The sequence below is a fragment of the Gossypium hirsutum genome, chromosome A07, assembly GCF_007990345.1.
Source record: "Gossypium hirsutum isolate 1008001.06 chromosome A07, Gossypium_hirsutum_v2.1, whole genome shotgun sequence".
Classification (NCBI taxonomy): Eukaryota; Viridiplantae; Streptophyta; class Magnoliopsida; order Malvales; family Malvaceae; genus Gossypium; species Gossypium hirsutum.
In genome coordinates, this window is record NC_053430.1 from 88732473 (window position 1) to 88758336 (window position 25864).

Below are 25864 nucleotides of genomic sequence, written 5' to 3' on the forward strand. Positions count from 1 at the left end.
AGAAAGCTTTCTTCACCATATAAGGTCCCTCCCAATTCGGTATCCATTTTCCTTTGAAATCTTTTTGTATGGGAAGGATTTTTTTCAAAACCAAATCTCCCTCATGAAACTCTCTTGGGTGAACCTTTTTGTCATAAGCCCGCATCATTCTTTTTTGATATATCTGTCATGCTGAATAGCCTTTAGCCTCTTTTCCTCAATCACATTCAACTGATCATATCGAGACTGTATCCATTCTGCTTCATCTAACTTCAATTCTGACAAAACTCGAAGGGAAGGTATTTCCACTTCAATGGGTAGAACTGCTTTCATTCCATAGAGCAATGAGAAATGTGTTGCCCCAGTAGAAGTTCTAACAGATGTTATTATTGGCCACTTCCACTGTAAGTTTCAGTCATTTTCCCCACAATCTTCTTGATATTATTATTGGCCACTTCCACTGCCCCATTCATCTTTGGGCAATATGGTGATGAATTATGATGTCTGATCTTAAACTGACTGCAAACCTCTGCTATTGTGCTATTGTTCAAATTTAACACATTATCAGATATGATCCTCTCAGGCATTCCATATCGACATATAATTTCCTTCTTTAAGAATCTGCTGACTGTCGATTTAGTTACATTGGCGTACGAAGCAGCTTCCACCCACTTGGTAAAATAATCAATGACCACAAAAAGGAAACGGTGCCCATTTGAAGCCTTCGGTGAAATTGGCCCTATGACATCCATGACTCACATGGAAAATGGCCATGGGAAAGTCATAACATGCAAAGGCGAGGGAGGTATGTGAATCTTATCACCATAAATTTGACATTTGTGACATTTCTTGGCATAATTGATGCAGTCTCCTTCCATGGTTGACCAATAATATCCAAACCTCATAATTTGTTTGGCCATTGTGAATCCATTAGCATGTGTTCCACAAACACCTTCGTGCACCTCTTCCAAGATTTTCTTGGACTCCACAGCATCCACACATCTCAAAAGTACCTGATCCTTCCTTCTTTTGTACAGGATCTCTCCATCTAAAACATAATCGCAGGCGAGCCTTCTTAACGTTCTTTTGTCATTCTCCATGGCTTTATTTGGATATTCATGATTTCTCACATATCGCAATATATCTGGATACCAATGATGATCATCTCTTTCTTCTTCCTCTATATTATAACAATAAGATGGGGCCTCATAAATACTCATCTGAATGGGCTTCACATCTTCTTGTCTGTTTACTTTGATCATGGAAGCCAAAGTAGCCAAAGCATCTGCCATCTGGTTTTCATCGCGAGGGAGATAATTGAAAGTAATATCATCAAACTCTTCAACTAACCCCAACACCAGCCTTCTATAATTGATTAGTTTAGCATCTCTTGTCTCCCATTCACCTCGAAGTTGGTAAATTACTAGCCCAGAATCTCCATATACTTCCATCACCTTGATCTTGTGCTCTATAGCTGCCTTGAGCCCCATGATACATGCTTCATATTCTGCCATATTATTCGTACAATCAAAATCCAATTTACATGTGAATGGATAATGATCTCCATTTGGGGATACCAGAACTGCCCCAACTCCATTACCCACTACGTTTGAGGCTCTATCAAAATTCAACTTCCAAAAGTGACCCTTTATAGTGTCCTCTTCAGCGACTGCCACATACACTATCTCCTCATTGGGAAAGTCAAAATTCAAGGGTTCATAATCTTCTAAAGCTCGGCTGGCCAAAAAATCTACTATTGCGCTTCCCTTTACAGCTTTTTGACTCGTGTAGATTATGTCAAATTCAGAAAATAAAATTTGCCACCTAGCCATCCTTTCATTCAAGGCATTTGACTCCATCATATACTTTAAAGGATCTAACTTTGAGATTAGCCAGGTTGTATGATACAACATATATGGCCTCAATCTTCGTGCTGTCCAAACCAAAGCGCAACATAATTTTTTAATTGGCGAATATCTCAACTCACACTCAGTGAGTTTCTTACTGAGGTAATATATCGCCCTTTTCTTTCTTCCAGATTCGTCATGTTGACCAAGCACACATCCCATTGAATTACCAAACACGGTTAAATACAATATCAACGGCTTGTCTGAACTTGGGGTGATAACACTGGAGGACTTGACAAATATTCTTTAACTTTATCAAAAGCCTTTTGACATTCCTCATCCCATTCTCCTGGGTTATGCTTTTTAAGAAGACGGAATATAGGGTCACACTTCTCTGTTAATTGAGAAATAAACCGCGCAATATAATTTAGTCTTCCGAAGAAAACTCGAACTTCTTTTTGGGTGCGTGGTGGAGACAACTCCTGTATAGCTCGGACTTTGTCGGAACCAATCTCAATTCCCTTCTCACTAACCACAAAGCCCAATAACTTTTCGGATCTAGCCCCAAAAGTACACTTTGTTGGATTAAGCTTTAGCTGAAACTTTCTCAATCTCATGAACAACTTTCTCAATACTTCGATATGCTCCTTTTCAGTTCGAGATTTGGCTATCATATCATCAACATATACTTCAATCTCCCTGTGCATCATATCATGGAATAAAGTCACCATAGCTCTTTGATACGTTGCTCCAGCATTCTTTAATCCAAATGGCATCACCTTGTAACAGAACGTGCCCCACAAGGTTATGAAAGTAGTCTTCCCCATATCTTCAGAATGCATCTTTATCTAATTGTACCCTGAGAATCCATCCATAAAGGAAAACAACGAGTATCTAGCCGTATTGTCCACTAGCATATCAATATAAGGCAAAGGGAAGTTGTCTTTTGGGCTAACCTTATTTAGATCTCTATAATCCACACACATTCACACCTTGCCGTCTTTCTTGGGAACAGGCACAACATTGGCTACCCATTCTGAGTACTTGATCACCTGAAGGAATCCCGCATCAAACTACTTTTTGACTTCCTCCTTGATTTTTAAGACAATATCTGGCCTCATTCGTCAAAGTTTCTGCTGTACTGGCTTACAATTTGCTCTTATAAGAAGGCAATGCACCGCAATATCAGGGCTTAAACCGGGCATATCCTAGTATGACCATGCAAAAACATCTTTGAATTCCTGAAGCAACCCAACAAGGTCTCGCTTTGTTTCTTCTACTATGCATGTTCCAATTTTTATAGCTTTCCCCTCTTCCAAAGTCACCATGTCTACGGTTTATTTATGAGGCAAAATTTGTTTTTCCTCTTGTTCTACCATCATTAACAAATCCGGAGATAAATCACAATCTCTGTCATCTTGAAAGTCCTAAGATCCCTCTAAACATATGTCTTGCTCGAATAGTAATTCTGAGTCAGTAACAGCGTCACTCATGATATTGATATCCCGGGACCTATTATAAGTAAAAAGGAAAAAAATACAAAGAATGAATGAATTTGATGATTATTGCTTTGTATGGTATGTTTACGAATGAAATAGAAGGATAATTGAAGAAAGAATCAGAATAATTATTTAAATAGAAAGAATAACACAATTGCTTGTGAAAAGAATAATATTTGCTTAAAATGATAGAAAAAAATGTTCTTCATTGAAATAATGATGTTTGAACATGAGCCTATTTCACAAAGAAATCTTTATTGTCTCTAGGCTTAAAACAACAAGTTTGTTTTGAACATTACTCTGAGTAAGCTCTAAAAACTACAGGAAGATCCTCTGTAGTCCAATTGTCTAGAATGCTCCCAGGCTCATATTGACGAATATTTGACGAAATCCCCTCTTCAATTGTCTCTTCAAATATGGCATTGATGTACATATTTCCCAATGCTTCTTCCATGCTTTCTTTCTCCAGCATCCCTCGTTCAGGATAAATAATGCCTCCTGATACAAAAGACTTGGAGATATGAGGAATTATCATGGGCTCCCACTTGATTTCCCCACCACTCACTCGTGCTCTTCTTCTTTCTTGCCTTCTTTCTAGTTCCTTTTTCCTTTGTCTTGCATCTGGCTTGAACCCCAAACCAAAGCGATCCTATTTGTCTTTCAACATTGGAACTGCAATCCTTCCTTGGAGACATCTTCCAAGTCCCTTCCCAGGTAAAGCTCCATGTCCTACCATCAACTGTAAACCCATCATCATAGTTCTGGACATTTTTGGCTCCGGAATTCTACTTCCCTCAATGATAAATGTTGCATCCACAAACTCCAAAGACCGAAAAGAACATTCAATGGCCTCTTCATCTGTCTCTACATACGGCGCATCACTGCTTACGGTTGCGATAATATCTTCTTCAGCATTTATCGTTACCAACCGCTCTTTTGATACCAGCTTTAGCTTTTGATGTAACGATGAAGGCACTGCCCCTGCTGAATGTATCCAAGGTCTTCCCAACAAGAAGTTGTAAAATGGCTTAATATCCATTACTAGAAAATCTACCTCATACATGGTTCGGCCAATTAACAAGGGTACCTCTATCCTTCCCATAACTCTCCTCTTCGTGCCATCAAATGCTCGTACTATGTTCTGACATCCTTTCATGTGAGAACTATCCACATGTAACTTGTTTACTGTGGACAAAGGCAACACGTTCAATGCTGAACCATTATTTACCAATACCCTTGGCAACGTGTATCCTTTACATTTGGTAGTTTTATGCAAAGCTTTGGTAGATCCCATTCCTCCTAGTGGAATCTCATCATCATTGAAAAAGATGAAGTTGTCTGCACTTATGTTGTTAACCAACCGATCCAACTTATTGACGAAAATATCGTTGGTTACATATGTCTCATTTAGTACCTTCATCAACGCACTCCGATGCACCTCTGAACTCAGGAGTAAGGGCAATATAGATATGCGAGCTGGTTGTTTACGCAACTGTTCCACCACACTGTACTCGCTATGTTTTAGAAATTTTAAGAATTCCTTAGCTTCTTCTTCTTTCACTAGTTCATTAACAGGCACATCAAGTTCAACTACTTTTCCCCTTTTCTGTTCAATCGTCAAATCTTTTCCTTTTACAGGCTCTGTTTGAGCACTTGTCAAATCATATCGCCTTCCACTGCGTGTGTGAGAACCTATATTTTGGTCCTCCTTTAACGAGCAGACTAAACTCTCTTTTCCCGGGATTGTCAAATTACAATCGTAGTTCTAGGGGACCCTTTTACTATCCATGTAAGAAAAAACCGCTGGCTTCTGAATTATGATCTTTGGCGTCACCTAAACTCCTGCTTCATTCTAAGGACGCAAAATAATAACCACGGGATAATTGACTTTTGGGACACTTGAAACAGATTCTGACGCGCATATATACTCTTCCTCTGTAACCTCTTCATAAAACTTTATTGCTGTTCATCAAGCCCTAAATAACAACTCTAAACCCTTCACAATCTTGAATTCTGTGTCCCTCTTTATGATGGAACTCACAATAATTCTCCATCCCATTATTATTTCCTTCTGTGTTTGAAGTAACTAATCCCCTTCTTGCCATCTCTTTCCAAACTCGTCTCAAAGGAGTTTTTACTTCTAAAACATCCCTTTTGGTCCTTTTCCAATACCTCAATCTATTGCATTTACCCTGCTATCAGTATGATTAGATAGCAGATTTTCAGTACTGGGCGCATTATCGAATTTCACAATACCCATCTGGATAAATCTCTCAACCAGCTTCTTAAAAGTGGTGCAATTTTCTATCAAATGACCCACAATTCCCACGTGATACTCACATTGAGCATTAGCATTGTACCATTTAGGGAACAGGGGCTGCAATGGCTTTAAGTAAAAAGGTGCCACCACATGTGCATCAAACAAACTTTGACATAACTATTTGTATGTCATGGGAATTGGTGTAAATTGAATCTTCTCATTATTCTGCCTGGTTCCTAACTCTTGCCTTGATGAACCCTGACCAGTAGTTTTCGCTTTTGGTTGACTCGCAGTAATAGACTTTGAATATCCCATGTTCGCATTGTTCACCTCATTTTCTTTTTTCCGTGGCACATACCTTTTAGCACTTTCCCCTGCGTCTATCCTTCCATTTCTTATGGCATTCTCAATCATTTCTCCTGTCATGACCACATCTACAAAGCTCCTCGTGGCACTTCCTAGCATATGAGTTATAAACGGAGCCTTTAAGGTGTTAATAAAGAACATCGTAGTTTCTTTCTCCAAGAGCGGTGGCTGAACTTGAATGGCCATTTCCCTCCACCTCTGTGCATATTGCTTAAAACTTTCATTTGGTTTTTTCTTCATATTCTGCAGAGTAATTCTATCGTGAATTATATCTGTCACATGGCTATATTGCTTCATGAACGCTTGTTCTAAATCTCTCCATGAACTAATTTTGTTTCAACTCAACTGATTATACCATTTAGCAGCTACTCCTACCAAACTGTCTTAGAAGCAATGAATCAACAATTGATCGTTATGAACATACCCCGTCATTCTTCTGCAAAACATAGTGATATGAGCTTCAGGACAGCTCGTTCCATTATATTTCTCAAATTCTAGCATCATGAACTTGTATGGCAGTACTAAGTCCAGGACCAAACTTAGACCTTTTGCATCAATTCCCGGGTGTCTATCAACACCTTCCATTGCTCTGACCTTTTCCTCTAGCCATTTACACCATTCTTCCAGCTGCTTTTGTGACTCTGCCTTTGCTCTTTCCTCTTTCGCAACTTCATCCAAATCAGGGACCATGGGATTATTCGAATTGTTACCAGGATTATAACCTGAACTAGCTTGAAAATTCATTGGCACTGAAACCCCGGCCTGAAACTGTTGAGGCCTGATTGTAACAGATGGTTTCTGCAAATTAATCTCAGGTTGTGTCTGTACATGTATAGGAGTGAAGCCAGGAGGATATTGAGGGTCTTCATTATTTTCTCCCACATTATCCATAGGGCTTTTTCCCTTATCCACTCTTCCCATCAGCAATTGGGACAACTGACTCATCATCTCTCTTTAGGACTCCATCATCTGTTCTTTCATCTCTTGCTGAATCTTAACCAACTACTCTTGTATCTGTGATTGCATTTGCTCTTGCATATCCTTTTGCATTTGTTCTAACTTTTCCAGTCTTTTGTCCATTGACTTAGTCTTTTTCCTCGTACCGTAGGGATGCGTATTTGGTGTGTTTTTGTTGGTTTCCAGATTACTGAAATAATTTTTAATTAATTAGAATCTTGTCATGATCTTTAATGCATATGATGTAATGTAATGCAAATGCATGAATGCAAATGAGGCATCAATTCTGATTCAATTCCTTTTAGAAAACTTTACTAGAAAATAAAATTCTTTACATAAAACTGAGTTACAAATATGACTTCGCCCTAACACTCAGGGCTTTAATTTTCCTAAGCAATGAAGCTAGTTCTTGTCCCCTCTGACTCCAACTCGTACTTCACACTTAATATGTCTGCTTATACCGCCAATGACTGCAAGTAATCAGCTACTTCTCGAATTTGTGTTACAGCTTCTCCCGTGATGTAATCCCTGCTTCTAACCTGGTCTTGAGAGTGATGAAGCTAGCTCTTCCATTTCTCTTCATTTGCCTCCAAGAACTCAATCCTTATTTCACAACTTTGTAAGGCCATCTCTAACTCTTTTATTTTCCCTTTCATCTCCTCAATCTTACTTAAGCTTGCTTTCAACTCTGTCACAGAATTACGATTCCAGTATAAATATAGAAATCTCTTAAGTTCCGCTACTCTGGCTCTTAATTCATCTTTTTCATTCTTACTCTTCGACAGACTTCTCTCCAGGGCTTCATTCCGAGCTTGAGCCTCCTAGAACTTCTTTTCCCATTGGCCAACCCTAATCCTTTCTTCTCGAACTTCTTGGCACCATTGTTTCGAAGTCATTCCTAGCCCAGCAGTCCTCATCGACAAGCGCAGCTTCTTATAATCTGTCTTCAGGCTTTCCAAATCTTCCTCAACTTCATTATTCCTTTTCTGTAACTTTTCCGCTTCTAACTTTTGAATCTCCACATCTAGCTTCAGCTGCATCTTTTCTTATTCCAACTGCTCGATCTTTTTCCCAAACTCAGAACTCTTCTTCTCAAAGTCTTGCTTTATAATTTCCAACTCTGACGGGGCAATTTGTAACTGTTCCTCTATTGGCCGAACATTTTCCAAACTTGGTCTAGGAATATTATCATTGGCCCTTTTCCTAAACCATCCATTATATTCAGGTGTTACCATGGGACCAACAGCCAACTTCTTCATCTAGCGCGTTTGCCTCCAAACATCAAATAATTCCCAAACCTTCTTCCTATAATGGTCTCTTTTATATGGGAATTCACACTGAGCCAGACTGTACGTCGTAGGTATGAACTGCCTTGATTTATATTGCCTTAATGCAAGTAAAGGAGTATATCCAGTAGCTCCCTAAATTCCTAACAATGGCACCCAATTATAATTCCCACATCGTTACAAGATTTCATCAGGTACCATCTAGAAAGCTCTCCACTCTACGTCATCCTCCTTGAGATTTTGGAGAATTTCCATCCATTTCTCTTCTGAAATATCATCTCTCCTTTGCATAGCCATCTCTTCTTTTAATGGGGAGTAACCTTCGGAGAAGACCCGGTAAGAAACCTTATTCACTTTCCAAAAATGCCCGTGAAACCATACCATCAACAACTATGCACATCCAATAAATCGACCTTCACCTGTCCTCCGACACATGCTTAAAGATTTAAACGTCTCGGCCAGTATTGCAGGTACAGGTGTGACTCCCTTCTCGAGACGATCAAACAAACCAGTGACTGCCTCATCAACATGCCTTAAAGCCTTAGGAAAAATCACTACTCTATAGATGCTTAAGGCAAAGATATCAGCCCTTTTCTTTTCATCTGGATGCGTTAAAACCAAATCTCTCAAATTTTCCCAGGGAATACACTTACTATCCCCCTTTTGTTGAATCCGAGCAGTGACCCAAGACTCACTCATCCCTGAAATATTCACCAACTTTTTCGCAAAAGTCTGACCATTATAAACCTTAGCATAAGATTTTCTCACCTGAGCCTTTAGACTCCTCAGCAAGGTCGTATATTCTTCCAAGGTAGGAACCAAATCTACTTCCCCAAAAGTGAAACAATTATAAGCAGAATTCCAAAATTGAGCCATACCTCGGAACAAACGCTTATCCACCTTAACATCGAGAAAGTACGGTATATCACCATCACTCTAGTAAAACAACTGTTTAATGCCCTTATCCCAACGAGTCCATATATCCTTCAACTCCTGCAGCTCATTTTGTGTTACATTGATACGAGTAAAGTTCTGCAACTCTGATGTATATCCTTCTGCCAGGCTATCCCCTATCTCTGTTTGTAACTTCTCTGACCATGCACGGACGGCCGCATTATCCTCAACTTTACTAAGAAATTCATTCTCCATGTTAAACTTTCTAACTTAGTAATCGAATACGAACCAACACCTCATTTAGTATGCAATGTCATGTAAAACACAATCAAAACAAAACACAAGTTAGTATCAAATATAAGTGATAAAATACAAGTATAAAGATAATCATAACACACATATGGGCAATGACTAAGGCTTGACGCGGCTCTACCTAAGGATAGCTCTTAAGGTTCACTATATGTAGTTTGGTTCTAGAGTAAAGGTACCCGAACCAACAGATTCCTCAATCCTCACCCATTATAGGCTCATATGGATCGAGTTCGGTTCAGGGGAATACATTTCCCTATGACCATGCAGAGATGAAAATCTCACGAAATCATAGGTACGGATTTATCTTGGAAGCAATCCACTAGCCCATACGGAGGTGAAAACCTCACGAAAGCATAGTTTCTTATTCCCACTTAACAGGTATAACCATAGCGGTCATGCAATGCAATGCCATATTATTCTACCAAACTCGTACTACTACAATCATGCCAACAAATGCAATTAAAAGAATCATGATTTTCAAAACAAATTTTCAATTCTTTGACAAAAGGACAGCAAACAATCAATTTTATGGCCTGACTCTCTTTGTTCAATCCCCAGTGGAGTTGCGAAAGCTATCGAAACCCTTTTTATTTTAAAAACAATGGGGATCGACTTTTTAAAACCTAATGTGGAGTCACCACCAATCTCTAGGTTTTGGTGTGATTGGGCCACCTACTAAAACGTTTTGTTCCATTAAAAGCAATTTTGGTTCACGTAAAAAATCAAAAATGAGTTCTGGAGTCGGTTACATCTGAGGAAGGGTGAGCACCTTCATTATGCCCAAAAATTGGTACCAAATTGATTCGATGCTATCCTTATATCACAGATTTTAAGAAAAAAGATCTTTTAAAGCATGATTCTTTAAAATGTGTGAATAATTCAAGTTAATTATCAAAATTCTCTCGTTTCAAATATATGCAGCATCATACCCAGCACGATTGGATGCGATCCTTTATACCTTCAAAAATACGATTGATTTTTGACTTTCAAAAATTCGTCCATTAAAATAATAAAAGGTTATCCAATATTTAGTTCACCGAAAAAATCATACCTAGCACGATTGGGCATGATTTCTTGAATTCCCAAATATTAGATATTGCCTTATTTCAGAATTTTTGAATAATAAGGAAAATTGGAAATTCACTCAAAAGACATTTATTTGTTTTAAAATAGATGGAATACTTAATGCATTGTAACAAAACATTTGTATAAAAAAGGGTTAATGAGCATGAAATAATATACACACATATAGTACAATAAACCTCAATTAATAAATCCAACAATTATGTACAATTATTCTAAGTACAATGTGACCAAAAATTCCTTAAGCACGGATGGTGAATAATTAATACAAAAATAATATACACAATAATTAACATGGCACAATATAAAATGATTCACAAAAATATGTACAAAATAAAATGGAATTAGAAGTCAATATAGTATAAGACACTTTTAAAATTATGATGAATTAATGGACACATAATATAAGTTGACAAGTTTGTATAAAAACTAGGGATATACAATTATTTGAAATAAATATTGTAGAATAAAACATTTGAATTGAATAATATGCAAAATATTTTAAGCACAAATTCATTTAAAAATTTACATCATGCATGATAACTTAAAAAACATACAAATATAAAAGAATAATAAAACACATGATAAGATATAATTTATAAAGGGAATTAATGATGAATTAATGGACACATAATATAAGTTGACAAGTTTGTATAAAAACTAGGGATATATAATTATTTGAAATAAATATTGTAGAATAAAACATTTGAATTGAATAATATGCAAAATATTTTAAGCACAAATTCATTTAAAAATTGACATCATGCATGATAGCTTAAATAACATACAAATATAAAAGAATAATAAAACACATGATAAGATATAATTTATAAAGGTAAAAACTATATTTACAAAATACATAAATTTAGTGATGTATATTTATAAAACTATATTTATAAAGGGAATTTTGAAACAAATAATATATAACATAATTTTACATGTAACAAATAGATTTGGATTGATGGTATATATAAATATTACAAACATAAGATAATAATATATGGAAATTTATGATATAACTAGAATATATAATCTTACATATGGTTCTTAAAAAACATGTTATACACATAAATAAACTTAAAGGAAACTATACATTTATTGAAAATCTTTACATAAAATAAGGTGAAATCAATAACACATATGGGAGTAAAAAGGTAATTTAATATGAATTATGTACCATAATGTAAGACTTAAAACAATGCAGACTTCCAAAAATATATATATAAAATATCTTACATACATATATTGTAAAAATTAAACAAGTTAAAACATGCATGCATATATATATACTAATGAAAGTGCTTGAACAATGCAAAATTAATGAAATAATTCTTAATATTATGTCCAAAGATATATTACAAATGAATTTCTTTGAAAAAAAAATATAAAGAATAAAACTTAAGCTAAAAAAACTCAATTGAAGCAAGAATAAAATTAAAAGGATAATTTACAAATGAAATAAGTTTTTGAAATTAAAACAAGGACCCCTGCGCAATGCGTGCAAATGTGTATGGGCTAAAGCTGGAAATATTCCAGATCTCCAAAAACACTCTGCTGAGACACGGATCCAATTGCAAATACGCTCAAATTGCCAAGTCAAATTAGAAAAGAATTAAGCAAACAACATGAGATTGAATGGTAGCGCGAAAGAAGAATGACCAATTGCGTAATTATCCCTCTCCGCAGAAACACGCGGATCCCAGGGGTAAATGAACCGGATTGGGTCGGCCAAGCCTAAATGGCACTGTTTCAAGGCTACAAATCCATGCCTTAAACGTCATCGTCTCATGGTGCCAATTAAAATAAAAAAAACATCTCTAAAAGCTTATTTCGGCAGAGCAGATTGAAAAGGGGAAAAGGAAACCCTAAGGATTTACTCCCATTCGGCCGCCGTTTTCAACATCACAATTGATGGATGGCGCCGTTAGATCCCCCTCCCTAATCACCGATTCATCTTCACAAATGGTGCTCGTCGATTCTGGAGAAATCTCAACCCGAAATCCCTCCTCAACTTCGATTTCAACGAAGAAAGGAGAAGAAATCCATGGCCTGCTCGCATGGTAAGGTTTTCCTTCACCTTCATTTCTTTTCGACAGAAGTAGATGAACCATGAAAATAAATCGAATGCAAAAGAAAAAAAGAACATAAAGCTTAAATCGGAAATGACCTTTAAATTTTGGTAGCTTTTTTAGTATTTCAGTATCTGTGTATGCATATAGTGTGCGTAAGTCCTCTTAGAGTACATTCAACGGCATTTTATAGCCATATTTACAAAATAAAATAAAAAATAAAATTACATTTTCATTGCTGTCATTTGCTGTGAATTCGGTTATCTCTTTCTTCTAGTGTGTTCTTTGCAGGAACGGCCATACAGAGGAGCGGGGAAAGGTGCACGTGAAAGAGGCTGTGGAGGGAAACCGTTCGTGGGAGCCAGACCCCCTGGCACTGTTCTGGCACGTTCCAGAAGCTTCTAGTGCTCTTGGCTGCTGAGATTCCCCTTTTGGGTTTCGAATTTGGGCTAAGTTTAGGATATGTGTTTATGAATTTGGGTTAGAATTGTATCTGGGATGGTATAGGTTCTTTATTTGGGCCTAAACATTTGTAAAAGGACACTGGTGATGGACTTTTATTGGTTTTTATCTTAATTTATTTTTGTTTTTGTTTATTTTGGTTTTTGGTTTTTCTCTAACAAGCCCGGGCGAAATGGTCCAATTACACAATCATATGAATCACAACATTTCTATCAATAGGCCAAGTACAGGTAAACACATTTAGATACACAAACGTTTCTCAATGAGTACATATGCATTTTCTCATGTAAACTTACCAATTACTTCACTTTTCAATACTTGTATGTATCTCGTATGTACCTGACTCATTTAACTCATTAACACATTCTTTCTCGACATGTCTTTGCCCGTTGAACCATTCAGAATTGTTAAGGATACTCGAAAATCACATAAGCTCGTACAATGTCCTAGATATGGTCTTACATGTTATCACATATCGATGCCACTGTCCTAGGTAGGGTCTTACACAAAATCGATTAACGATGCCAATGTTCCAGACATGGTTGTACATGTAATCACATCTCGATAACCTAATGTCATGACATTCATATCTTATACTACTCCTAAGGTTCGTATGAAACTTTCGGATGTCGTAACTTCGTCGATTCATGCTCTTATTTGCTCATTCGACATTCATAGCAATTCAATGATAATAAAACATATTCAATTCAAATACAGTTATTTGCATATGAACTTACCTCGTAGTCGAAAGTAACGGATGGGGTCGACTATTCGATAACTTTTCATTTCCTCCAATATAAATCCAATCTCTTTCTTTCTTGATCTATATACATTCAAAAGTTTGGCTTTTATTTTATTTATGTTATATTAATTAACATTTTTACTAATTTACCCTTAATGAAACCATTATGAAATCACCTATTACAAGCCCATTTATGAAAATTTCCACTTTTAATGGTCTAATAACAACATAAGGACCTTTCATTTAATAAGCCATAGAATTAGACACCTTTATCAAATAGAATACAACTTTTGCATTTTACGCGATTTAGTCATTTTCTCAAATTAACCACTTAAACAATAAAATTAGCACACGAAACTTTCACACATACATACTCACATGCTGTAAACACATAAAATAATATTAAAATAATTTTCTAACCTCAGATTTGTGGTCCCGAAACTACTGTTCTGATTTAGCTATAAACCAGGCTGTTACAACTCTCCCCCATAGGGATTTTCGTCCCCGAAAATCTTACCAACGAATAGGTTTGGATATTGCTTTCTCATAGCATCCTTGGGTTCCCATGTAGCTTCTTCAACCCCGTGTCGATGCCACAATACTTTCACTAATGCGATTTTCTTATTTCTTAGCTCTTTGATCTCACGAGCTAAAATTCGAATCGGTTCTTCACTGTATGACAAATCTGACTGAATATCAACTTCGATTGCGGAAATAACATGCAAAGGATTGGATCTGTATTTTTGAAGTATCGATACATGAAATACATTGTGTATCTTTTCTAACTCAGATGGTAATGCTAGCCGATAAACAACTAGTTCGACTCGTTCGATAATCTCGTACTTGGTTTGGTTTCATACATATAACTTTTGTATTTAGCCAGACAACATTGCAAAATTATTTTACATTATTTGCTAAATCCCATTCGTACTTGTCCAGAGTTATCTTCGATCCTACTTTTCTTCACATAATTCAAAAGATCATACTTAATATTTGAGTACCAAACATACCTCAACAATCTTCAAAAACCCTTTGTCCAATCCTCATGGTCAAAACTTACTTGTAATCGCAAATTTTCCAAAGTATGTTGTGTTTTTACGGCCATAAAAATAGGTCTACTAGTTTTGAGTAAGTTTATCGGGTTCCTGGTGAAAGCTAGGAGTTAATCGGGTTTACTAGTCATTTCTTTAAAAAAATAGTTAGCTTAATTTCATTTAAAAATCGGTAAATAATATTCCGGAAAATAAAAATATTTTTAGAGAAATTAATTTTATGGTTTTAAATATTTTTTGGTTAAAATAAATATTTTATTGAAAAATAAATTAAATGGGGTTTCATTGAGAGAAGTTACAATATTAACTAAATAGGTATATAATATTCCGGAAAATAAAAATATTTTTAAAAAAATATCACGAATATCATGAATACTAATACCCCCATCCTTTTAGGCTAACACAAATTCTTCCACGGGAGTATCGCCCAATATTTTCTTCTTTCCTTTCCAGACCAACAAATTCTGCTTATCTTTGATAGAAGCTCCTCGATCATAATCCTAATTGTCCAAACCTACTTGTAATCGCAAATTTTCCAAAGTATGTTGTGTTTGTAACGCCCTAAAAATAGGTCTACTAGTTTTGAGTAAGTTTATCGGGTTCCGGGTGAAAGCTCGGAGTTAATCGGGTTTACTACTCATTTGTTTAAAAAAATTAGTTAGCTTAATTTCATTTAAAAATCGGTAAATAATATTCCAGAAAATAAAAATATTTTTAGAGAAATCAATTTTATGGTTTTAAATATTTTTTGGTTAAAATAAATAATTTATTGAAAAATAAATTAAAATGGGGTTTAATTGAAAGAAGTTACAATATTAACAAAATAGGTATATAATATTTCGAAAAAGAAAAATATTTTTACAAAAATATCACGAATATCATGAATACTACTACCCCCATCCTTTTAAGCTGATACAAATTCTTCCACGGGAGTATCACCCAATATTTTCCTCTTTCCATTCCAGACCACCAAATTCTACTTATCTTTGATAGAAGCTCCTCGATCACAATCCTAATTGTCCAAACCTACTTGTAATCATAAATTTTCCAAAGTATGTTGTGTTTGGAATGCCCTAAAAATAGGTCTACAAGTTTTGAGTAAGTTTATCGGGTTCCGGGTGAAAGCTAGGAATTAAACGGGTTTACTAGTCATTTCTTTAAAAAAAATTAGTTAGCTTAATTTCATTTAAAAATCGGTAAATTATATTCTGGAAGATAAAAATATTTTTAGCGAAATCAATTTTATGGTTTTAAATATTTTTTGGTTAAAAAAAATATTTTATTGAAAAATAAAATAAAATGGGGTTTAATTAAGAGAAGTTACAATATTAACTAAATAGGTATACAATATTAAGGAAAATAAAAATATTTTTAAAAAAATATCACGAATATCATGAATACTAATACCCCCATCCTTTTAGGCTGACACAAATTCTTCCATAGGAGTATCGCCCAATATTTTCTTCTTTCCTTTCCAGACCACAAAATTCTGCCTATCTTTGATAGTTGCTCCGCGATCCCAATCCTAAATGTCCAAACCTACTTGTAATCGCAAATTTTCCAAAGTATGTTGTGCTTGTAACGCCCTAAAAATAGGTCTACTAGTTTTGAGTAAGTTTATCAGGTTCCGGGTGAAAGCTAGGAGTTAATCGGGTTTACTACTCACTTCTTTAAAAAAATAGTTAGCTTAATTTCATTTAAAAATTGGTAAATAATATTCCGAAAAATAACAATATTTTTAGAGAAATCAATTTTATGGTTTTAAATATTTTGTGGTTAAAATAAATATTTTATTGAAAAATAAATTAAAATGGGGTTTAATTTAGAGAAGTTACAATATTAACTAAATAGGTATATAATATTCCGGAAAATAAAAATATTTTTAGAAAAATATCACGAATATCATGAATACTAATACCCCTATCCTTTTAGGCTCACACAAATTCTTCCACGGGAGTATCGCCCAATATTTTCCTTTTTCCTTTCCAGACCACCAAATTCTGCTGATCTTTGATAGAAGCTCCTCGATCACAATCCTAATTGTCCAAGCCTACTTCTAATCGCAAATTTTTCAAATAATGTTGTGTTTCTGAAGCCCTAAAAATAGGTTTACTAGTTTTGAGTAAGTTTATCGGGTTCGGGGCGAAAGCTAGGAGTTAATCGAGTTTACTACTCATTTCTTTAAAAATATTAGTTAGCTTAATTTCATTTGAAAATCGGTAAATAATATTCCGGAATATAAAATATTTAGAGAAATAAATTTTATGGTTTTAAATATTTTTTGGTTAAAATAAATATTTTATTGAAAAATAAATTAAAATGGGGTTTAATTGAGAGAAGTTACAATACTAACTAAATAGGTATATAATATTCTGAAAGATAAAAATATTTTTAGAAAAATATCACGAATATCATGAATACTAATACCCCCATCCTTTTAGGCTGACACAAATTCTTCCACGGGAGTATCGCCCAATATTTTCCTCTCTCCTTTCCAGACCACCAAATTCTGCTTATCTTTGATAGAACCTCCTCGATCACAATCCTAATTGTCCAAACCTACTTGTAATCTTAAATTTTCCAAAGTATGTTGTGTTTGTAATGCCCTAAAAATAGGTCTACTGGTTTTGAGTAAGTTTATCGGGTTCCGGGTGAAAGCTATGAGTTAATCGGGTTTACAAGTCATTTTTAAAAAAAAAATTAGTTAGCTTAATTTCATTTGAAAATCGGTAAATAATATTCCGGAATATAAAAATATATTTATATAAATCAATTTTATGCTTTTAAATATTTTTTGGTAAAAATAAATATTTTATTGAAAAATAAATTAAAATGGGGTTTAATTGAGAGAAGATACAATATTAACTAAATAGGTATATAATATTCCAGAAAATAAAAATATTTTAGAAAAATATCATGAATATCATGAATACTAATACCCCCATCCTTTTAGGCTGACACAAATTCTTCCACGGGAGTATCGCCCAATATTTTCCTTTTTCCTTTCAAGACCACCAAATTCTGCTTATCTTTGATAGAAGCTCCTCGATCACAATCCTAATTGTCCAAACCTACTTGTAATCGCAAATTTTCCAAAGTATGTTGCGTTTGTAACGCCCTAAAAATAGGTCTACTAGTTTTGAGTAAGTTTATCGGGTTCTGGGTGAAAGCTAGGAGTTAATCGGGTTTACTACTCATTTCTTTAAAAAAAATTAGTTAGCTTAATTTCATTTAAAAATTGGTAAATAATATTCCGGAAAATAACAATATTTATAGAGAAAACAATTTTATGGTTTTAAATATTTTTTGGTAAAAATAAATATTTTATTGAAAAATAAATTGAAATGGGGTTTAATTGAGAGAAGTTACAATATTAACTAAATAGGTATATAATATTCCGGAAAATAAAAATATTTTTAGAAAAAAATCACGAATATCATGAATGCTAATACCCCCATCCTTTTAGGCTGACACAATTCCTTCCACGGGAGTATCGCCCAATATTTTCCTCTTTCCTTTCCAGACGATCAAATTCTGCTTATCTTTGATAGAAGCTCCTCGATCACAATCCTAAATGTCCAAACCTACTTGTAATCACAAATTTTCCAAAGAATGTTGTGTTTGTGAAGCCCTAAAAATAAGTCTACTAGTTTTGACTAAGTTTATCGGTTCTGGGTGAAAACTAGGAGTTAACCGAGTTTACTAGTCATTTCTTTAAAAAAAATAGTTAGCTTCATTTCATTCAAAAATTGGTAAATAATATTCCAGAATATAAAAATATTTTTAGCGAAATCAATTTTATGGTTTTAAATATTTTTTGGTTAAAAAAATATTTTATTGAAAAATAAATTAAAATGGGGTTTCATTGAGAAAAGTTACAATATTAACTAAAGAGGTATATAATATTCCAGAAAATGCAAATATTTTTAGAAAAATATCACGAATATCATGAATACTAATACCCCCATCCTTTTAGGTTCACACAAATTCTTCCACGGGAGTATCCCTCAATATTTTCCTCTTTCCTTTCCAGACCACCAAATTCTGCTTATCTTTGATAGAAGCTCCTCGATCACAATCCTAATTGTCCAAACCTACTTGTAATCGCAAATTTTCCATAGTATGTTGTGTTTCTAATGCACTGAAAATAGGTCTACTAGTTTTGAGTAAGTTTATCGGGTTCCGGGTGAAAGCTAGGAGTTAATCGGGTTTACTAGTCATTTCTTTAAAAAAATTAGTTAGCTTAATTTCCTTTAAAAATTAGTAAATAATATTCCGGAAAATAAAAATATTTTTAGAGAAATCAATTTTATGGTTTTAAATATTTTTTGGTTAAAAAATATTTTACTGAAAAATAAATTAAAATGGGGTTTCATTGAGAGAAGTTACAATATTAACTAAAGAGGTATATAATATTCCGGAAAAAAATATATTTAGAAAAATATCACGAATATAATGAATACTAATACCCCCATCCTTTTAGGCTCACACAAATTCTTCCACGGGAGTATCCCCCAATATTTTTCTCTTTCCTTTCTGGACCACTAAATTCTGCTTATCTTTGATAGAAGCTCCTCGATCACAATCCTAATTGTCCAAACCTACTTCTAATCGCAAATTTTCCAAAGTATGTTATGTTTGTAACGCCCTAAAAATAGGTCTACTAGTTTTGAGTAAGTTTATCGGGTTCCGGGTGAAAGCTAGGAGTTAATCGGGTTTACTAGTCATTTTTTTAAAAAAATAGTTAGCTTAATTTCATTTAAAAATCGGTAAATAATATTCCGGAAAATAACAATATTTTTAGAGAAATCAATTTTATGGTTTTAAATATTTTTGGTTAAAATAAATATTTTAATGAAAAATAAATTAAAATGGGGTTTCATTGAGTGAAGTTACAATATTAACTAAATAGGTATATAATATTCTGGAAAATAAAAATATTTTAAAAAAATATCACGAATATCATGAATACTAATACCCCATCCTTTTAGGCTGACACAAATTCTTCCACGGGAGTATCGCCCAATATTTTCCTCTTTCCTTTCCAGACCACCAAATTCTGCTTATTTTTGATAGAAGCTCCTCAATCACAATCCTAATTGTCCAAACCTACTTGTAATCTTAAAATTTCCAAAGAATGTTGTGTTTGTAATGCCTTAAAAATAGGTCTACTAGTTTTGAGTAAGTTTATCGGGTTCCGGGTGAAAGCTATGAGTTAATCGGGTTTACAAGTCATTTTTAAAAAAAAAATTAGTTAGCTTAATTTCATGTGAAAACCGATACATAATATTCCGGAATATAAAAATATATTTAGAGAAATCAATTTTATGGTTTTAAATATTTTTTGGTTAAAAAATATTTTATTGAAAAATAAATTAAAATGGGGTTTAATTGAGAGAAGTTACAATATTAACTAAATAGGTATATAATATTCCGGAAAATAAAATTTTTTTTAAAAAATATCACGAATATCATGAATACTAATACCCCCATCCTTTTAGGCTGACACAAATTCTTCCACGGGAGTATCGCCCAATAGTTCCTTCTTTCCTTTCCAGAACACCAAATTCTGCTTATCTTTGATAGAAGCTCCTCGATCACAATCCTAATTGTCCAAACCTACTTCTAATCGCAAACTTTCCAAAGTATGTTGTAACACCCCGAATTTGGGCCTAGAAGTATTGGGCCTTGAGTGTGGGTCCGCAAGGAGGTTGTATATAGGTATTTAATTGTGCAATGAAATGACACAATTAAATGTCTGCTTTGGTGGTTAATGACCCTGAGAAGTGTTAGAGAAATCTTGGGTTCAAACTTGGGCTTTAGCAAAAATTTTGGTATTAAGAGAAAAAAAACCTGGATGCTTGGATGAGGGCTTTTAAATTATTGTGTTAAATAAATGACACAAGGAAGCTTGTAGTCTAGTGGTTGTGGCGTCATTAAGGTTGTATGGGAGCCTGGGTTCAAGCCTTGGCTCTTGCAATTTATTTTGGTTTTTTTAAGGGAACCTAGACTTTGGCCTTTAGACCTTATAATTAATTGCAGATAAAATATCACACAAAAAGCCTTGTGGCTTAGTGGCAAGTAGCGTGTGGAGCATTTGGGGGGAGGCATGGGTTTAAATCCCATGGCAAGCAAGAAGCATTTATTTTGCTAACAGGGGGCGGCAAGAGTTGGTGTTGAATTTAAACTCTGATGTTGGAGGGATCCCACATCGGGAAACTAACATAAGAGTGGATGCGAAGGTGGCTTTAAATAGAAGGAACCATGAGGAGAGTAAAGGTACCTTTCTTGGCTGATCCCTTTCGCTGTATGGCATGCTCATTTGGGTTCGGCGTCGGCTAAGAGTGCTCGGAGCGTGGATTAACTCCAGTCTCCTATCAGGTGTGTATTTCTCACTACTCTAGCTGTAGGATGGCTACTTCGGGCCGAAAGGGGCTATGTGGGCCCAATGGGCCTACGGGCCCAATTGGATAAGTTGTTTGACTGCGTAGTAAATATTGGACTAGGCTAGGTGAATCTCATAACTATGGCTAGATTTGGGCTAAAAGGGCCATGCGAGCGTGTGGGCCCATTTGGCCCGAGAATGGGTTTTAGGGCCATTAGTATTGTTATCCATGTTTAGAATACTTTAGTTTACTAAATTACTGAAATACCCTTGACTTGTAAAATTACCAAAGTACCCTCGATTTATAGAATTATCGTTTTACCCTCGATTTGCAAAATTACCATTTTACCCTCAGTTTACAAAATTATCATTTTACGCTCGATTGTGAAATTACTAAAATACCCCTGTAGGATAGAATTACCAAAATACCACTGGTTTGAGAAATTACCGAAATACCCCCAATTTGTAAAATTACCAAAATACCCCTAATTTACAAAATTACAGAAATACCCTTGACTTTTTTAAAAATTATAGGAATACCATTGGTTTACAAAATTACTAAAATACCCTTGGTTTGTAGATTTACCAAAACACCCTTGTAGGATGAAATGACTAAAATACACGTAATAGGTAAAAAGACCGTAAAGCCCCTATCGGGTAAAGTGACCGTAATACCCTTGTATGGTAAAATGATGAATACGCCCTTATGTTCCGTATGACTGATGTGCTTAGGATTTACATATATTAATATTCGAATAGTTAAGTTTGAGTGACAGGTGGTGGTTATCGTAGGTGATTGATTATGGAAACGTTTCAACTTTAACCCGTAACAGGTGTGTACTAACCCTCGTAATAGCTTAGATTAATATTTGCTGAGAAGCCAAAATGCTAAAATACCGGTATTTTGGGAACTTGTTATGTTGCGTTTGGGTATAGATGCGATAAATACGATAAGATCGGTGTTTGGATCGATGGAACAGGTAAGAGCACAATTTTGTGCACGATGGTAAGTTGGGCCTCAATGGGTTGAAATTGGGCCCAATGGGCTTTTGGGCCCATTTGGGTAAAATTGATAAAAAAATGGAATTTGGAAAAGTTACACGTTAACACGGTTAGTATTGTTGTAAAATTTGGGTTAAGTAGGCTAAATCAGCATTCGTAGGGCCCATTAGGGGTTTTGGGCCCAAAAGCCCGAATTTGATAAAGTAGGTTAAAGATCATTGTTTAAACACTCAAAAATATTGACAATTGTAATAAACACGAAAAACCCTGATATTTGGTAAAATTACGAAAAATACCCTTATAATATGAAAAATAACTGTTTTGCCGTTGTGGGCAAGTGACTGACTTGGACTTTGTGGTTGACGAATTTGATTGTGAATATATGTTGGTGATATGAGTGACTTGACTGTGATGGTTTGATTCAAATATGGGCATGACATTCTGCATACATGACATATTGCATGGGATATGGGTTATATTGATGGAGGAAGTGCTAAAAGGGCTCTGCCCCAGTTTACCGAAAAGGGATCTGCCACAGTTTATCAGAAAGGGCTTTGCCCCAGTTATTAAAAGAGGCTAGGCCTCCAGTTATATGATAAAGCAGCTATGCTGCCAGTGGAGAGTTTGGTTGGGTGGGTTGAGTTATTCCCTCCATGGAGAGCTTGGTTAGTACGGGTGGAGAGTAGCGGATGGTGGGTTGACTAGTCTCCCCAAATGGGCTTGCATACATTCATTGGTATTTCATGTGATATTGAAATGGGCTTGCATACATCTATTGACATTACATGTGATATTGAAATGGGCCTAAGGGCCATACCGTTTATAATAAAGGCTTCGACCCAGTAATATGATTTATGAAAAGGCTTCGGCCCAGTGATTTGATTTATGAAATGGCTTTGGCCCAGTGATTTGATTTATGAAAAGGCTTCGACCCAGTAACCGTTAAACGAAAGGCTTCGGCCCAGTATATGTCAAGACTAAATAGGGCTTTGGCCCAGATTGTACTGATATTGTGTTTTCACTGTTTGTTTGTTATTGGGATTACACACTGAGTTTTCGTAAACTCACACCGTTTCTATCTGTGCAGGTAACCCCTAAGCTTAGATGGTTTGGAACTGCGAGGGACTCGGAGATGGCCACACTACTGTTTCTGTTTCTTTTAATTGCAATAAGTAGCCGATTTATTTCTTTATAAGTTTTATCTTATTAATATTATTATTTGGTTTGGGTTGTAATAGGGTCATTTTAATTATTTTTCTGGGATTATTTTATTTTATACCCTATATTTTTCTGATAACAATATGAGTTAGACCTAGGGAGCGTTTCCAAACTGATAATTGTTTTCAAAATAACGCAACGATACAATTAATCGGTTTATCAAAAATATCTACTTAAATGAATTCCAACTCGTTTTTCTCAAAACCTAACCTAGCACCAAAATGTGGCAATGGTTGTGGGCATGTCTAGGATTGGATCCAATCAAAAACTTGGTACTTAAGCAGCCTTCATGGCTCACCTCCTCTGTTTCGGATACCTACCTGGTGCACAGCTTCCATTCACTTTATTAACTTAGCAAAGGCTATCTTTTAGAACACTAAGAAGGACGTTGAAAGAGGCATGGATTTTCTTAAAAACTTCAATGTGACACGTCGGATCTGGTCATAACGGCTGGGCCGAGTTTGGGGTGTTACATATGTTGTGTTTGTAAAGCCCTAAAAATAGGTCTCCTAGTTTTGGGTAAGTTTATCGGGTTCCGAGCGAAAGCTAGGAGTTAATCGGGTTTACTAGTAATTTCTTTAAAAAAATTAGTTAGCTTAATTTAATTTAAAAATCGGTAAATAATATTCCGGAATATAAAAATATTTTTAGAGAAATCAATTTTATGGTTTTAAATATTTTTTGGTTAAAATAAATATTTTATTGAAAAATAAAGTAAAATGTTTTTTCATTGAGAGAAGTTACAATATTAACTAAATAGGTATATAATATTACGGAAAATAAAAATATTTTTAAAAAAATATCACGAATATCATGAATACTAATACCCCAATCCTTTTAGGCTGACACAAATTCTTCCACGGGAGTATCGCCCAATATTTTCCTCTTTCCATTCCAGACCACCAAATTCTGCTTATCTTTGATAGAAGCTCCTCGATCACAATCCTAATTGTCCAAACCTACTTGTAATTACAAATTTTCCAAAGTATGTTGTGTTTATAACGCCCTAAAAATAGGTCTACTAGTTTTGAGTAAGTTTACTGGGTTACGGGTGAAAGCTAGGAGTTAATCGGGTTTACTACTCATTTCTTTAAAAAAAATTAATTAGCTTAATTTCATTTAAAAATCTGTAAATAATATTCCGGAAAATAAAAATATTTTTTGAGAAATCAATTTTATGGTTTTAATTTTTTTTGGTTAAAATAAATATTTCATTGAAAAAAAAATTAAAATGGGGTTTCATTAAGGGAAGTTACAATATTAACTAAATAGGTATATAATATTCTGGAAATTAAAAATATTTTTAGAAAAATATCATGAACATCATGAATACTAATACCCCATCCTTTTAGGCTGACACAAATTCTTCCAAGCGAGTATCGCCCAATATTTTTCTCTTTCCTTTCCAGACCACCAAATTTTGCTTATCTTTGATAAAAGCTCCTCGATCACAATCCTAATTGTCCAAACCTACTTGTAATCACAAATTTTCCAAAGTATGTAGTGTTTGTAATGCCTTAAAAATAGGTCTACTAGTTTTGCGTAAGTTTATCGGGTTCCGGGTGAATGCTAGGAGTTAATCGGGTTTACTACTCATTTCTTTAAAAAAAAATTAGTTAGCTTAATTTCATTTAAAAATCGATAAATAATATTCCGGAAAATAAAAATATATTTAGAGAAATCAATTTTATGGTTTTAAATATTTTTTGGTTAAAATAAATATTTTATTCAAAAATAAATTAAACTAGGGTTTCATTGAAAGAAATATTAACTAAATAGGTATATAATATTCCGGAAAATAAAAATATTTTTAGAAAGATATCACAAATATCATGAATACTAATACCCCCATCCTTTTAGGCTGACACAAATTCTTCCAAGGGAGTATCGCCCAATATTTTTCTCTTTCCTTTCCAGACCACCAAATTCTGCTTATCTTTGATAGAAGCTCCTAGATCACAATCCTAATTGTCTAAACCTTCTTGTAATAGCAAATTTTCCAATGTATGTTGTGTTTGTAACGCCCTAAAAATAGGTCTACTAGTTTTGAGTAAGTTTATCGGGCTCTGTGTGAAAACTAGGAGTTAATCGGGTTTACTAGTCATTTCTTTAAAAAAAATTAGTTAGCTTAATTTCATTTAAAAATCGGTAAATAATATTCCGGAAAATAAAAATATTTTTAGAGAAATCAATTTTATGGTTTTAAATATTTTTGGTTAAAATAAATATTTTATTGAAAATTAAATTAAAATGGAGTTTCATTGAGAGAAGTTACAATATTAACTAAATAGATATATAATATTCCGGAAAATAAAAATATTTTTAGAAAAATATAACGAATATCATGAATACTAATACCCCCATCCTTTTAGGCTAACACAAATTCTTCCACGAGAGTATAGCCCAATATTTTTCTCTTTCCTTTTCAGACCACCAAATTCTGCTTATCTT

General features: G+C 34.4%; 1 protein-coding gene across 1 annotated transcript; it reads right to left on the minus strand.

Moving 5' to 3' along the window:
• Positions 1-365: 365 nt before the first annotated feature.
• On the minus strand, positions 366-1838 carry LOC121203760 (uncharacterized). The gene is made up of 4 exons (XM_041074212.1): positions 1580-1838; positions 1385-1486; positions 1015-1159; positions 366-519 (listed from the first exon to the last, which is right to left on the minus strand). Exons 1-4 carry the CDS (start codon positions 1836-1838, stop codon positions 366-368), a joined length of 660 nt encoding a protein of 219 aa, XP_040930146.1.
• Positions 1839-25864: the final 24026 nt, after the last annotated feature.

Coding starts and splice junctions, on each gene's coding strand:
- LOC121203760 (XM_041074212.1), bottom strand. CDS start 1,838: ATGGAGTCAAATGCCTTGAATGAAAGGATGGCTAGGTGGCAAATTTTA. Junction 1,487..1,579: donor TAGAGCCTCAAACGTAGTGG/GTAATGGAGTTG, acceptor ATAATATGGCAG/AATATGAAGCATGTATCATG. Junction 1,160..1,384: donor AGTAATTTACCAACTTCGAG/GTGAATGGGAGA, acceptor GTTATAATATAG/AGGAAGAAGAAAGAGATGAT.